The sequence below is a fragment of the Rana temporaria genome, chromosome 1 (assembly GCF_905171775.1).
Source record: "Rana temporaria chromosome 1, aRanTem1.1, whole genome shotgun sequence".
Lineage (NCBI taxonomy): Eukaryota > Metazoa > Chordata > Amphibia > Anura > Ranidae > Rana > Rana temporaria.
In genome coordinates, this window is record NC_053489.1 from 476,261,966 (window position 1) to 476,279,154 (window position 17,189).

Below are 17,189 nucleotides of genomic sequence, written 5' to 3' on the forward strand. Positions count from 1 at the left end.
TCTGAGGAAACCTTTCCTGTATCCTCTACATGCCATGTTAAGTAGTTCAAATGCACTAAAATACCAGAATGTCACCTCAGGCTTGTCTGCAAACATCTTCTTGGCAACCCTCTTCAAGCTCTCCTCTATATTTCTGGAGGACTTTTTCAAGATTTCATCAGTCTGGTCTACTAATACTACGATGTGTCCTGTTGCTGCCGCCACCTGTAGAAAACAAAGTGAAAAATACATTGAGGGATATGGCCAGGTAGCTAAAATCAAAATATAAATTGTGTAAATAAATCGATAGTTATTCTTACACATTAAATGATTTTATTGTTTTACACCAATGCAGCATAGCCCCTTAATTTGTGAAATGATGTCATTTTTAGACCTGCCCATTGTTTTCCATATGGGTATTGTAATGAATGCTGGAATGCTGTATATGCAGTCTTTGTACAACTGCCTCTACACTTAGTCCAGAAATTTCACCTTGATGCTGTATTTAAATTTGCAAGATTTCACCATACACGTGCAGGGCAAATCTTTTAAGATTAGGATGTCTGTCCCTGGAGAAAAGTGATCCAGTGGACTTGATCATTTAGTGCAGGGATATGCAATTAGCGGACCTCCAGCTGTTGCAAAACTACAAGTCCCATCATGCCTCTGCCTCTGGGTGTCATGCTTGTGGCTGTCAGAGTCTTGCTATGCCTCACGGGACTTGTAGTTTTGCAACAACTGGAGGTCTGCTAATTGCATATCTCTGATTTAGTGGATTGCTTAAAAGGAGAAGTCCAGCCTTAGCGCTTTTGGCTGGGCTCCTCCTATGGATCACAGGAGTGCAATTCGTTTTGCACTCCTGTGACCTTTTTTTCAGCAGAGCGGACCAACACCAATCCCAGCGAGCCGCTGAGAGCTTGAGATGGCTGCTCCGCCCCTCCACAGCTCCAATGAGCATATTGCGAGATAAGCAGAGATCTGCGACTGACAGTCTACAGCTCTCTGCTCACGGATGTCTGAAAACCGAGCGATCAACGGTGTTCGATCGCTCGGTTCTCAGTGCAGAGATCCCAGGGGGACAGATGCAGCTTTGGACCAATGCAGCATCCACCTAGGTAAGTATAAATGGGGGAGAAACCCATACTTCTCTTTTAAATCTGAAATCCAGGCAAACATCCAAATACACAGGTGAAATACAAAAAGGTGTTGTACCTGCTAAAGAATTAAACATTTCTGTCACATTTGGTGGGAGTGCCCGGTGCTCCGGCCGTTCTGGGATGTGGTCAGCAAACATATCTCTGAGGGCTTGGGGTTGGATATCCCGGCTCTGCCTCAGCATTTTCTGCTCCACATTCCTACCATGTCACTGTCCCGTTATAAGAAAAGTGCTCTCCCCCACCTCCTCAATGCAGCCAAATGTCTCATCCCAATTCATTGGAAAAGCTTGCATATCCCTAGCGAACAGGACTGGTTGGGGAGGATCATGGAGGCAGAGAGCTGGCTCGCAGAATGTAGGGACACCCGGGAACGCTTCCATACTATATGGGGGGAATGGAAGGCACACATCCACGATACTGCCCCGTTATCGTCCAGTTTAGAAGAGGTTCTGCTTACTTTGGCGGACCCCTCCTTTGGGAGACTCATCCAGGCTCACCGCCAAGGGTCTAACCAGGGGACCTCATGATTACTGATATACCCCATCTGTGCCGTCAGTGGGGGCTGACTCTTCCGCTACCTTCCCTTCTGTTTCTTGCTTTCTCCTTCTTATTCTAACCCTTGTTTCCCTTCTCTCTCTGTGTTAGTCCACTGTTTGTCTGTTTTTGTTTTTTCTTTTAATTTTTATTTTTTACTATTTTATTTTGTTTTTGCCTTTTATTGTAGATTATGGTTACTGTCAGGCAGGCATGTGGTGCTCAGGTGTCCAGCCTTGCCTCGGGCTTTCGGGGTGTTCTTGGAATAATGTTCTTTTTTTTTTATTCACGTTATTAGGTGGCCCATAGCGCCCCTAGCTGTTCCAAGACGTGTATTACTGTTACTCTGGGAGCGTAATTAGCATTTGTTAGGGGCAGGGGTTCGGGGCTATCCCGCCCCCCACTTGTTGGGGGGATGCCTGCTCAATTGGACCGAATGTCCGGAGTAGGCGGGATGACCCCCGTCCCCTTGCTTATCCAGAGCCTCATCCCAGATGCAATGCCCGAATGTGCTCGGATTATGTTAAGTAATGTTGTTCCACTGTCAATGTACCTTGCATTCGTTTTGAACTTTTAAAAATAAAAATACAAATTATACAAAAAAAAACATTTCTGTCAACCAAGTTCTTACTTTTTCACACCACACAGTTCCTGTCTGGCAGCGGAACAAACCAGATTTTTCACTGGTGCAGTTCAGTCAAGAGGAGGGAGAAAACAAAAAGCAATCGGATACTTTTTCCATCATATCTAAGAAAATTGCTTGATTCCCCTATCAACACAGTCAATGCTTATGGGTGAATGCCTCTCACTGAGTAATTGTGTTCTCCCGGTAGGGAAAGCCATCCCCGCCAGGAGAACACAGTGATTATTGCTAGCAGCTACACCAGCAATAATCGCATATAAAATCCGACAGGCTGGTTGTACCCAAATGGATCAATCGGGCAACTTGGGTACATTCAGCCTGCCCATATACTTGGTTCGAATCTCGGCCAGTCCATCTCCAGAACAAGCTTAAAATAGGAAGCAAACCCTGATGGGTTTTACATCTTCTTTTGCTCCCTGCAAATTAAAAGCATAATGGGCTAGTAAGCATTGCATTCTAGCCCATTATGTGACACTTACTTGCAAACGAAGCCCGCGCTGTCCCCTGTGCAGGCCGCGTCCATCTTCACCCCTCTTCCTTCCAGGCCCGTGGATTCCGGCTCTGTGACTGGCCGGAGACACGTGACATCACTCCCACACATGCGAGTGAAGGAATGGCACGGAGGTCCGTTTCTTCTAAGCCAATTGGGCCGATTACATTATCGGCGCACTACAAGGGAAATATCTCCTAAACGGCGCACATTTAGTAGATATTTCCACTACCTGTAGATAAGCCTAGAATAAGGCTTACTATAGGTAAAACTCACACAAAAGGGTTTATAACCACTTTAAACCAATTTGAACAGGTCCCAAATTAGACGGAGCACAATTCCTCAAGCGAATCCACCTACTCAGCAGGGGATCTCTCTGCTGATCTCCGCTGAGCAGGCGGGTGACAGGTCCCTGTCCGATCCGCTATGCAGAGTAGACACAGACACAACCCGCTGTCCTCTAAGGGGCAGTCAGATGGAAATGGATTGGCTGTCCGTTTCCATCTGACCCGCTGGACGGATGGCAAACATACCCCCTGGCAGGGTTTGACAAATTTGCTTGGAATCTAGGAGCCAGCTAAAAAAGTTAGGAGCCAGAAATCGCGCCCCGCCCCGACGAGCTTGCACGCAGAAGCGAACACATACGTGAGCAGCGACCGCATATGTAAATGCTATTCAAACCACACATGTGAGGTATCGCCACGATTGGTAGAGCGAGAGCAATAATTCTAGCCCTAGACCTCCTCTGTAACTCAAAACATGCAACCAGTAGATTTTTTTAAACGTCGCCTATGAAGATTTTAAAGGGTAAAAGTTTGTCGCCATTCCACGAGCGGACGTAATTTTGAAGCGTGACATGTTGGGCATGAATTTACTCGGCGTAACATTGTCTTTCATAATATAAAAAAAAAATGGGGATAACTTTACTGTTGTCTTATTTTTTAATTAAAAAAAGTGTAATTTTTTCCCGAAAAAAGTGCGCTTGTAAGACCGCTGCGCAAATACGGCGTGACAGAAAGTATTGCAACGATCGCCATTTTATTCTCTAGGGTGTTAGGATAAAAAACATATATAATGTTTGGGGGTTCTAAAGTAGAGGGAAGAAGATGGCAGTGAAAATAGTGAAAAATTACATTAGAATTGCTGTTTAACTTGTAATGCTTAACTTGTAATACCAACGGCCACCACCAGATGGCACCAGCTCACACAAGGAAGAGCTGGGGACTTCACAAGGCCGCGGCCTCAATTACCAGACATCACGGGCCCCCCCACGATCGAGCAGCGGGGGAGGTGGGGGCATAGTCCGCCGCGATCCTGGGGAAAAGGCGCTCCGCGGACTAGGCCGAAGCCGCGGCCTCACCTAAAACATCCTGCCCGCAGCGATCCTGGGAAAAGGATCGCGGCGAGCTGGGGGCAGGATGTTTTAGGCGAGGCCGTGGCTTCGGCCTAGTCCGCGGAGCGCCGGTCCTATGGAACAAAATGTATTTATTTTTTTTGCCCACCTTCCAAGCCAAGTCGCCAGGATGCCATTTCTAGTTGCCATGGCGACCGGGATTTGTCGAGCCCTGGCTTACCTACCACTTTAAACCAATCTGAACAGGTCCCAAATTAGGCCCCTTTTAGACGGAGCACAATTCCTCAAGCGAATCCACCTACTCAGCAGGGGATCTCTCTGCTGATCTCCGCTGAGCAGGCGGGTGACAGGTCCCTGTCCGATTCGCTATGCAGAGTAGACACAGACACAACCCGCTGTGCTCTAAGGGGCAGTCAGATGGAAATGGATTGGCTGTCCGTTTCCATCTGACCCGCTGGACGGATGGCAAACATACCCCCATCCATCTGTTTTTAGCAGATCGGATGCCAGCGGGTGTCAATGGACACATGTCCGCTCCATAGGGAACAGTGGGTGACCCAATCAGTCTGCTGGTGTGAAAGGGGCCTTACAGACATCAAACTTCATATGAAAGATAGTACCAGTCTTGTTGGCCATACAAAATGAACATGCATTTCACCCCATATACAGGAGGCATAGGCCAAAAACAACCCATTGTACTGCAACAGTGAGCACATGTATGGCTACCAAGATCCAATTATTTCATTTACTTTTTATTTAATGGTGCATGAAAACTGTTTTAAAACATTCTATGTGAATGTGTTTGTACTTTACAAGAGTGAGATCTTCCAACATAGTAACAATATACAGTAAAACAGACTAACCGCCACCATTATCAGCAATGAATGCCGTCCAAAGGTTGACCAGAAGGACAAACGTATGAAGCAAAATTCAAGGTTAGCACCGACTGAACTAAACATTAACCCCTGTGTGGTCACATGACTTGGATTTGCCCTTTATCCATTGTCCATTTTAACGTTATTCCAGTGAATGTTGGAAGCACACTTACCTAAAATGAAAACATCGAATAAACCTTACAAATGCATGGAAGTTTGTCAGAAGCACATTTTACTTCTGACTATTACTATCTGCCACCCTATTTGGCAATGGGTTGCTTGTCTTTGAATATGGAGTGGAGTCACACATTGGTGAATGTTACATATACGGTAATCATTACACAAATCTCACAATTTAGAATAAGCAAACCTTAAAGTGATGCTAAACACGCACGGATTAATTTGCATTGTGCCTTCTATTTCTGTATATGGATCATGGGACTGGAATTATTTTCAATAATAAAAAGAAAAAAAATCCAAGTACCTTTTTCCTAATCAATATACATCCGTCACATGACCCAGCTCTTTCCCAGCCTGTCTGCAGGGAAACAAAAGCAGGAGGAGCTTCTAGTCCTCTGCTGCTGGTCACAGGTTTAAAATAAAACAGCCTTTGGAATACAGAGCGAAAATAAATAATGAATAGCAATAAACTGTTTTAAATGGCCATACAAATATATATTTAAAACAAATATTTAGTATTTCTTTGCAAGAACATGGTGTAGGCAGATTTGTGTCAGTCACAGGCTGTATAAAGGCCTTCCAACCTGCATATTAGAAGAGGGAGGTGAAGCCTCCATCAATCTACATGTAATATTCTGCCCTCATTGTGATCACTTGGTTCTCACAGCTCCCCTAGCAGAGAGTTCGCTGGAGCTTTGGGCTGTAGAGGGGACGGGAGCAACCAAGCTTAGGCTTTCAGTGACTCGCTGAGAGGCTGAGCCGGGTACCGGTCCAGGCATGTGGGCGGATCCCGACTTCATTGATGCAATCTTGACCCAGCCTGGACTGGCTCTGTGACGTCAGCAGATGGCGGGCTTCAGCCCGCCGTCTGCTGAAAATGGGTAACAGGAATGCAAAACAAACTGCACTCCTGTGATCCACAGGAAAAGTACAGCCAAACAAGCTTTGGCTGCACTTCTCCTTTAAGCCACCGGTTTGACATCAGCCATTTGATGGCTTCATAGCTTGGTTGAGAGCAAACATACCGTGTTTCCCCGAAAATAAGACCGGGTCTTATATTAATTCTGGCTACAAAAAACACACTAGGGCTTATTTTCAGGGGATGTCTTATTTATTTATGGTATGTACAAAAAAGTTTCTCCCCATGTCAGCCCTGGAGTCAGCATTGTGAAATTGTGTAATCCCAAAAATAAACCTTTGTTTAAAGACCTTAAAAAATGATGTAATCCGTTCTGTAAAAAGATAATATCATGTGCAGTGTGTCTCCTTGTGTAACATTATTATGGAAAATACCTTACTTACAGTGCCGCTTGCCGCTCACGTGAGCCGCTGGAGCTCTTCTTTCCTACTCCAAATACTACAGAGGGAGGGGCCAAAATCCCCAATGACATCAGCCCCACTCTGAGTACTGCAGTGGGTAGGGGCTTAATAAAGTTATTGGAAAAAAAAAAAAAACAGCTGACATCAGCCGGAAGGAGAGGAGAAGAGCTCCGGCGGGTCACGTGAGCGCCCAGCAGTGCTGTAAATAAGGTATTTTCCACAAAAAAAGTTACACACTGCACATTATATAATCTTTTTACAGAACGGATTACATGTTTTTACAAGGACTAGGGCTTATTTTTGGGGTAGGGCTTATATTGCAGCCATCCCAGAAACTCACGCTAGGTCTTATTTTCGGGGTAGGGCTTATTTTCGAAGAAACAGGGTATGTACACTAGTAAATGTAACAGTTATCATTTGAGGCCTTGAACTTTACTCTTATGGGAAAGTGTTAAATCGGAATGAAAGCCGAGTATGTGGATGACAGTTCTGTCTCGGCTCACTGCGCAGAGTGCAGACTGACAGTCCCACTCTCCTCTATGGGGAAATGGTATGAAAAGGGACTGCCTGTCCATTTTCAAACGATCTGATCCGCCAGACAGATGGAAAATAGGCCCACCATCATTTGGATTTGGCAGAGAGGATCGCATAGCGGCGGATGTCAGCAAACATGTTACCGCTGACATCCGCTGCTTTATAGAAGTGAATGGAGACTCCGATCAGGTCCACCTGAAAAACTGACAGGCAGACCTGATTGGACAAACCGTGGGAAAGGAGCCTTATTCATTTGAATGCATCCCAACCCAGCTCCAGCGTACATGTATTGCAGTGCACCACAATGACATGCTACTTTTGCTCTGTTCTGTTTTTGTTAACAATTGCGTCTCTGTAATCTCAAAATCTGACACAGTATCGCAGTGTGACCAATTGATGCAAAACGATTAGAGATTGGCTCAGGCGTGTTCGGGATCTTAGTCTCAAACCACCTGTCTGATCCCACTAGGAAGCCAACACTGCACACGGCCAATCACAGGCAGTGAGAAATCTCCAAGCCCGCAGCTGCACAGATCAGGAAATGTCTCACTGTCTGTGATTGGCCGTGTGCAATTTCCTGATCTGTGCAGCTGCGGGCTTGGAAATGTCTCACTGTCTGTGATTGGCCGTGTGCAATTTCCTGATCTGTGCAGCTGCGGGCTTGGAAATGTCTCACTGCCTGTGATTGGCCGTGTGCAGATTTCTTGATTTTGATCAAATGACACACCGATCGGACAATAAATATGAGACATGTATATTGTCCGATCGGTGTGTCATTTGATCAAAATCAAGAAATCTGCACACGGCCAATCACAGGCAGTGAGACATTTCCAAGCCCGCAGCTGCACAGATCAGGAAATTGCACACGGCCAATCACAGACAGTGAGACATTTCCTGATCTGTGCAGCTGCGGGCTTGGAGATTTCTCACTGCCTGTGATTGGCCGTGTGCAGATTTCTTGATTTTGATCAAATGACACACCGATCGGACAATAAATATGAGACATGTATGGCCACCATTAATCAATGCAGGAGAGAAAGACAAGAAGCGCGCCCAGCACTGACGTTATGTTGTAAAGCGCTGTGCAAACTGCTGCCGCAATCTAAATCCTGTATAATAATAATAATTTGGGGCCAATAACAGCAATGGGAAGGATGAATTGCTGACAGTGACAGACATGAGAAGATCTCTCCATCAGACAGTGCTCTATGCTGTAATGAGGAGATCTCCTTCACAATGATCTGTTCCTAAAAACAACTTGCTGGCACTCCTTATCTGCAATGTATTCAGCTCTCCCCAGCAATGCTCCATAGGCTGCCAGTCTGCACACAGTGCCAGCTGGGCGATCTCACCTGTGCTATCCCGGAGCCCATCAGGCCGCCCCCGATCACAGTGACATGCTTGATGGCCAGCTTCCTGGCGGCAGTGCTGCTGGACATACAGGCGACGAGCTGCCGGCTAGCGGAGGCCATGTCTGCTAAGAAGTGTGTGGGGTGAAGGACACTGCGAGTGACAGCTCGTGACGTCAATACTCAGCGCCGAAGAGAGGAGACAGGAGGGGCGAGAACAGCCAGGCAGAAAGGAGGCGCTAGAGCGTGCTTCTTCTTATTATTATTATTACAGACTACAGTATAAGAACTTCTTTATAGTAAGCCTTTTACATTTAACTCTTTTTCTGCCATGGATGTAAGGGTGGAACAAAACCTGTAGTTGCCAACAATGTAACAAAAATGCACGGGACACTCTTTTGCCTGTAGACGGAGTCGTATTATAATTAGGGGGTCGGGCATTTTTTTGTAGGCGTGGCATAGCGAGAAAAGAGAAATGCAGCAAGTGATTGGGCGTGGCTCAAAGGGGGTGTGGTTAGAGTCTGAGATAAACAGGGATGGAGGGAAGGAAAGAGGGATGGGGAGAGAAAGAAAGAGGGATAGCAGGCTCAGATTCTACACCACAATAGCAATATGTGTATTCGAAAAGTTTAACAATCAGCAGATAAAGATACTCCAAACACCTGGGGTTAGCGCTTCAATCATCCCAGCATGGTTGTTATGGTGTCAGGATGATTGAAGTGCATCATTTCTATAATTACATTGTAATATATGTAGCGCCTGTGTACTTTCAGTGTTAAATTTAGAGGGGAATGAGAGAGTTATTTTGCTCTCGTTCATGATGATTTGTTTAATTGGGTTTCTTCCCGGCTGGACTGTTCTGTGGTTTCATTCTGTGTTCCAAAGATACCGTTCCATCTTTGGATAGCAGGTGGCGTCCTCTTTACATCAGTGTCCCCATCAGAGGAGCCCCTGCTTACATCAGTGTCCCACTCCCCATCAGAGGAGCCCCTGCTTACATCAGTGTCCCCATCAGAGGAGCCCCTGCTTACATCAGTGTCCCCATCAGAGGAGCCCCTCCTTACATCAGAGGAGCCCATCCTTACATCAGTGTCCCCATCCGAGGAGCCCCTCCTTACATCAGTGTCCCACTCCCCATCAGAGGTGCCCCTGCTCACATCAGTGTCTCACTCCCCATCAGAGGAGCCCCTGCTTACATCAGTGTCCCCATCAGAGGAGCCCCTGCTTACATCAGTGTCCCACTCCCCATCAGAGGAGCCCCTGCTTACATCAGTGTCCCCATCAGAGGAGCCCCTGCTTACATCAGTGTCCCCATCAGAGGAGCCCCTCCTTACATCAGAGGAGCCCATCCTTACATCAGTGTCCCCATCCGAGGAGCCCCTCCTTACATCAGTGTCCCACTCCCCATCAGAGGTGCCCCTGCTCACATCAGTGTCTCACTCCCCATCAGAGGAGCCCCTGCTTACATCAGTGTCCCCATCAGAGGAGCCCCTGCTTACATCAGTGTCCCCATCAGAGGAGCCCCTCCTTACATCAGTGTCCCCATCAGAGGAGCCCCTGCTTACATCAGTGTCCCCATCAGAGGAGCCCCTCCTTACATCAGTGTCCCCATCAGAGGAGCCCATCCTTACATCAGTGTCCCAGTCCCCATCAGAGGAGCCCCTGCTTACATCAGTGTCCCACTCCCCATCAGAGGAGCCCCTGCTTACATCAGTGTCCCACTCCCCATCAGAGGAGCCCCTGCTTACATCAGTGTCCCACTCCCCATCAGAGGAGCCCCTGCTTACATCGGTGTCCCACTCCCCATCAGAGGAGCCCCTGCTTACATCAGTGTCCCACTCCCCATCAGAGGAGCCCCTGCTTACATCAGTGTCCCCATCAGAGGAGCCCCTCCTTACAACAGAGGAGCCCATCCTTACATCAGTGTCCCCATCCGAGGAGCCCCTCCTTACATCAGTGTCCCACTCCCCATCAGAGGAGCCCCTGCTTACATCAGTGTCCCACTCCCCATCAGAGGAGCCCCTGCTTACATCAGTGTCCCCATCAGAGGAGCCCCTGCTTACATCAGTGTCCCCATCAGAGGAGCCCCTCCTTACATCAGTGTCCCCATCAGAGGAGCCCCTGCTTACATCAGTGTCCCCATCAGTGGAGCTCCTCCTTTCATCAGTGTCCCCATCAGAGGAGCCCATTCTTTACATCAGTGTCCCCATCATAGGAGCCCCTCCTTACATCAGTGTCCCCATCAGAGGAGCCCATCCTTACATCAGTGTCCCCATCAGAGGAGCCCCTCCTTACATCAGTGTCCCCATCAGAGGAGCCCCTCCTTACATCAGTGTCCCTATCAGAGGAGACCCTCCTTACATCAGTTTCCCCAGAAGAGGAGCCCCTCCTTACATCAGTGTCCCCATCAGAGGAGCCCATCCTTACATCAGTGTCCCCATCAGAGGAGCCCCTCCTTACATCAGTTTCCCCATCAGAGGAGCCCCTCCTTACATCAGTGTCCCCATCAGAGGAGCCCCTCCTTACATCAGTGTCCCCATCAGAGGAGCCCATCCTTACATCAGTGTCCCACTCCCCATCAGAGGAGCCCCTGCTTACATCAGTGTCCCACTCCCCATCAGAGGGGCCCCTGCTTACATCAGTGTCCCCATCAGAGGAGCCCCTCCTTACATCAGTGTCCCACTCCCCATCAGAGGAGCCCCTCCTTACATCAGTGTCCCCATCAGAGGAGCCCCTGCTTACATCAGTGTCCCACTCCCCATCAGAGGAGCCCCTGCTTACATCGGTGTCCCACTCCCCATCAGAGGAGCCCCTGCTTACATCGGTGTCCCACTCCCCATCAGAGGAGCCCCTGCTTACATCAGTGTCCCCATCAGAGGAGCCCCTGCTTACATCAGTGTCCCCATCAGAGGAGCCCCTGCTTACATCAGTGTCCCCATCAGCGGAGCTCCTCCTTTCATCAGTGTCCCCATCAGAGGAGCCCCTCCTTACATCAGTGTCCCCATCAGAGGAGCCCATCCTTGTATCAGTGTCCCCATCAGAGGAGCCCCTGCTTACATCAGTGTCCCACTCCCCATCAGAGGAGCCCCTGCTTACATCAGTGTCCCACTCCCCATCAGAGGAGCCCCTGCTTACATCAGTGTCCCCATCAGAGGAGCCCCTGCTTACATCAGTGTCCCCATCAGAGGAGCCCCTCCTTACATCAGTGTCCCCATCAGAGGAGCCCCTGCTTACATCAGTGTCCCTATCAGAGGAGCCCCTGCTTACATCACTGTCCCCATCAGCGGAACTCCTCCTTTCATCAGTGTCCCCATCAGAGGAGCCCCTCCTTACATCAGTGTCCCCATCAGAGGAGCCCATCCTTGTATCAGTGTCCCCATCAGAGGAGCCCCTGCTTACATCAGTGTCCCACTCCCCATCAGAGGAGCCTCTTCTTACATCAGTGTCCCCATCAGAGGAGCCCCTCCTTACATCAGTGTCCCCATCAGAGGAGCCCATCCTTACATCAGTGTCCCACTCCCCATCAGAGGAGCCCCTGCTTACATCAGTGTCCCACTCCCCATCAGAGGAGCCCCTGCTTACATCAGTGTCCCACTCCCCATCAGAGGAGCCCCTGCTTACATCGGTGTCCCACTCCCCATCAGAGGAGCCCCTGCTTACATCAGTGTCCCACTCCCCATCAGAGGAGCCCCTGCTTACATCAGTGTCCCCATCAGAGGAGCCCCTCCTTACATCAGAGGAGCCCATCCTTACATCAGTGTCCCCATCCGAGGAGCCCCTCCTTACATCAGTGTCCCACTCCCCATCAGAGGAGCCCCTGCTTACATCAGTGTCCCACTCCCCATCAGAGGAGCCCCTGCTTACATCAGTGTCCCCATCAGAGGAGCCCCTGCTTACATCAGTGTCCCCATCAGAGGAGCCCCTCCTTACATCAGTGTCCCCATCAGAGGAGCCCCTGCTTACATCAGTGTCCCCATCAGTGGAGCTCCTCCTTTCATCAGTGTCCCCATCAGAGGAGCCCATTCTTTACATCAGTGTCCCCATCATAGGAGCCCCTCCTTACATCAGTGTCCCCATCAGAGGAGCCCATCCTTACATCAGTGTCCCCATCAGAGGAGCCCCTCCTTACATCAGTGTCCCCATCAGAGGAGCCCCTCCTTACATCAGTGTCCCTATCAGAGGAGACCCTCCTTACATCAGTTTCCCCATCAGAGGAGCCCCTCCTTACATCAGTGTCCCCATCAGAGGAGCCCATCCTTACATCAGTGTCCCCATCAGAGGAGCCCCTCCTTACATCAGTGTCCCACTCCCCATCAGAGGAGCCCCTGCTTACATCAGTGTCCCACTCCCCATCAGAGGAGCCCCTGCTTACATCAGTGTCCCCATCAGAGGAGCCCCTGCTTACATCAGTGTCCCCATCAGAGGAGCCCCTCCTTACATCAGTGTCCCCATCAGAGGAGCCCCTGCTTACATCAGTGTCCCTATCAGAGGAGCCCCTGCTTACATCAGTGTCCCCATCAGTGGAGCTCCTCCTTTCATCAGTGTCCCCATCAGAGGAGCCCCTCCTTACATCAGTGTCCCCATCAGAGGAGCCCCTGCTTACATCAGTGTCCCACTCCCCATCAGAGGAGCCTCTGCTTACATTAGTGTCCCCATCAGAGGAGCCCATCCTTACATCAGTGTCCCCATCATAGGAGCCCCTCCTTACATCAGTGTCCCCATCAGAGGAGCCCATCCTTACATCAGTGTCCCCATCAGAGGAGCCCATCCTTACATCAGTGTCCCCATCAGAGGAGCTCCTCCTTACATCAGTGTCCCCATCAGAGGAGCCCATCCTTACATCAGTGTCCCCATCAGAGGAGCCCCTGCTTACATCAGTGTCCCTATCAGAGGAGCCCCTGCTTACATCAGTGTCCCCATCAGCGGAGCTCCTCCTTTCATCAGTGTCCCCATCAGAGGAGCCCCTCCTTACATCAGTGTCCCCATCAGAGGAGCCCATCCTTGTATCGGTGTCCCCATCAGAGGAGCCCCTGCTTACATCAGTGTCCCACTCCCCATCAGAGGAGCCCCTGCTTACATCAGTGTCCCCATCAGAGGAGCCCCTCCTTACATCAGTGTCCCCATCAGAGGAGCCCATCCTTACATCAGTGTCCCACTCCCCATCAGAGGAGCCCCTGCTTACATCAGTGTCCCACTCCCCATCAGAGGAGCCCCTGCTTACATCAGTGTCCCACTCCCCATCAGAGGAGCCCCTGCTTACATCGGTGTCCCACTCCCCATCAGAGGAGCCCCTGCTTACATCAGTGTCCCACTCCCCATCAGAGGAGCCCCTGCTTACATCAGTGTCCCCATCAGAGGAGCCCCTCCTTACATCAGAGGAGCCCATCCTTACATCAGTGTCCCCATCCGAGGAGCCCCTCCTTACATCAGTGTCCCACTCCCCATCAGAGGAGCCCCTGCTTACATCAGTGTCCCACTCCCCATCAGAGGAGCCCCTGCTTATATCAGTGTCCCCATCAGAGGAGCCCCTGCTTACATCAGTGTCCCCATCAGAGGAGCCCCTCCTTACATCAGTGTCCCCATCAGAGGAGCCCCTGCTTACATCAGTGTCCCTATCAGAGGAGCCCCTGCTTACATCAGTGTCCCCATCAGTGGAGCTCCTCCTTTCATCAGTGTCCCCATCAGAGGAGCCCCTCCTTACATCAGTGTCCCCATCAGAGTAGCCCCTGCTTACATCAGTGTCCCACTCCCCATCAGAGGAGCCTCTGCTTACATTAGTGTCCCCATCAGAGGAGCCCCTCCTTACATCAGTGTCCCCATCAGAGGAGCCCCTCCTTACATCAGTGTCCCCATCAGAGGAGCCCCTGCTTACATCAGTGTCCCCATCAGAGGAGCCCCTCCTTACATCAGTGTCCCCATCAGAGGAGCCCCTGCTTACATCAGTGTCCCCATCAGAGGAGCCCCTGCTTACATCAGTGTCCTCATCAGAGGAGCCCCTCCTTACATCAGTGTTTGTCCTCTCTCTTCAGACACGGGGCAGATGTTTGGCGGCAGCTACAGTTCCTGGCTTTATCCTTTCTTTTCAGCGGAGATGGGGGGGGGCCTCCAATCCACGCAACCAATCGGCTTCAGTGTACAAGTGAATTGTCTACTTGGACACTGAAGAGAGAAGTCGATTTGCTGCCCCTTCCCTGAACACACGGGAAATAGTCCTCGTAGCACATCCAGTGCCCCCAACAGAGCTCCTCCTTACATCAGGTGCCCCCAGTGGAGCCCCTCCTTACATCAGGGCCCTCCAACGGAGCCCCTCCTTACATCAGGTGCCCCCAGTGGAGCCCCTTCTTACATCAGATGTCCCCAGCAGAGCCCTCCTTACATCAGTGTCCCCATCAGCGGAGCTCCTCCTTACATCAGTGTCCCCATCAGCAGAGCTTCTCCTTACATCAGTGTCCCCATCAGAGGAGCCCCTCCTTACATCAGTGTCCCCATCAGAGGAGCCCCTGCTTACATCAGTGTCCCTATCAGAGGAGCCCCTGCTTACATCAGTGTCCCCATCAGTGGAGCTCCTCCTTTCATCAGTGTCCCCATCAGAGGAGCCCCTCCTTACATCAGTGTCCCCATCAGAGTAGCCCCTGCTTACATCAGTGTCCCACTCCCCATCAGAGGAGCCTCTGCTTACATTAGTGTCCCCATCAGAGGAGCCCCTCCTTACATCAGTGTCCCCATCAGAGGAGCCCCTCCTTACATCAGTGTCCCCATCAGAGGAGCCCCTGCTTACATCAGTGTCCCCATCAGAGGAGCCCCTCCTTACATCAGTGTCCCCATCAGAGGAGCCCCTGCTTACATCAGTGTCCCCATCAGAGGAGCCCCTGCTTACATCAGTGTCCTCATCAGAGGAGCCCCTCCTTACATCAGTGTTTGTCCTCTCTCTTCAGACACGGGGCAGATGTTTGGCGGCAGCTACAGTTCCTGGCTTTATCCTTTCTTTTCAGCGGAGATGGGGGGGGGCCTCCAATCCACGCAACCAATCGGCTTCAGTGTACAAGTGAATTGTCTACTTGGACACTGAAGAGAGAAGTCGATTTGCTGCCCCTTCCCTGAACACACGGGAAATAGTCCTCGTAGCACATCCAGTGCCCCCAACAGAGCTCCTCCTTACATCAGGTGCCCCCAGTGGAGCCCCTCCTTACATCAGGGCCCTCCAACGGAGCCCCTCCTTACATCAGGTGCCCCCAGTGGAGCCCCTTCTTACATCAGATGTCCCCAGCAGAGCCCTCCTTACATCAGTGTCCCCATCAGCGGAGCTCCTCCTTACATCAGTGTCCCCATCAGCAGAGCTTCTCCTTACATCAGTGTCCCCATCAGCGGAGCTCCTCCTTACATTTGGTGTCCACATCAGCGAAGACCCTCTATACATCAGTGTCCCCCTCAGAGGAGCCCCTCCTTACATCAGTGTCTGTCCCATCTTTTTTTAGCCAACCAGCGTTTTTGTCAAAAATATTCCCGATTTCCCAAGACAAAGGCAAAATTCCGGGAATTTAATCGGGACGAGCTCCGATTGGGACGAGAGTCCCAAAATCAGGATTGTCCTGTGAATAACGGGACTGTTGGCAAGTATGAAAACCATCTGCGGCTGGTCAGCTCAGTAACCCCTATGTCAGCTGTGTTCCCCTCTGTTATAACTTCATGGTGCTTCAGTGACCACATTAGGGCCACAAGAATGACAAAGGGCTCCCATGGGGTTACAAACTCCCGAACCCCGTTTAGTTTAAAGTGAACTTTCACAAAACCCGATTGGCTTCCAGAGGCTAATGACTGGTGGGGTGGAAGTAATTTGACGCCATTTTTGTCAACAATCTCACTGCAGGGCTCAACCATGCTTGGCGCCCCGAAACCTCAAATCTAAACAGGGCCTGACTTTGAATGCTGCAGAGCCTTCAAGTGGTAGTAAAACGCTGAAAAAAAACAACCTGCAAGACAATGACATAATGTGCTAGTATTCATCGTATACTAGCACAGTATGAAATACTTACCTTAGAATGAAGCTCCTGCAGTACGCCTGGTCACTGCTGAGGGGGCTGACATGTTCCCTCATTTCTTCCAGGTTCGCAGGCTCCGGTGCTATGAGTGACTTGGGTCGCGATGACGTCACTCCCGCGTATGCGCGTGGGAGTCCTCCGTTCCGACAAGTTCCAGCACGATCTGCCAGATCTTCAGAGCGCATGTGCCACTGACGTAACCGGCTGCATGCAGGATGAATATCCTAAACCGTGTAGGTTTAGGAGATATTCATTTTACCTACAGGTAAGCCCTATTATATTATAGTAAAAATGACCAAGCGGGGTATATAACCGCTTTAACAGCTCATTCTTCACCTCTCCAGGTTAGGCATATGCAGCAGAGTCTGCCGAGCCTGGGCTCAACTGCAGCACACCTCAGACCCAGAGGCGTCCCTAGGGGGGGGGGCAGAGGGGGCCCTGACCCCCCCAACATCATGCTGTGCCCCACCATGTGTCCCCCCCCCCAAAAAAAAATCTTTTTTTTTGCAATTTTTGTATTTTGCTCCCCGAGAGGGAGAGCGTCCCCAGTCAGCTCTGCGGGGGATTCCTCCCCCTCCCTCTGCTCACCGACACTGCATAATGCGAGCGCTCACACAACCAGATATTCTAGCCTGGACCGTGTTTAAGTGTGTGCACTGCAGACTGCAGTACACTGTAATCACTGAACTACATTATCTCCATCCCTTCTCTCCCCCCCCACATCTGTCTCCCTCC

The 17,189-nt window shown here is 50.3% G+C and overlaps 1 protein-coding gene across 1 annotated transcript in view; it reads right to left on the bottom strand.

The window, feature by feature from the left end:
* HADH (hydroxyacyl-CoA dehydrogenase) overlaps window positions 1-8,606 on the bottom strand; it is a 35,668-nt gene extending 27,062 nt beyond the window's left edge. Inside the window, exons 1-2 of the mRNA XM_040329616.1 lie at window positions 8,419-8,606; window positions 76-204 (exon numbers count right to left, since the gene is read on the bottom strand). Coding sequence (XP_040185550.1) covers window positions 76-204; window positions 8,419-8,538 — 249 coding nt within the window. The 5' untranslated portion in view covers window positions 8,539-8,606. The remainder of the gene's footprint in view (window positions 1-75; window positions 205-8,418) is intronic.
* Window positions 8,607-17,189: the final 8,583 nt, after the last annotated feature.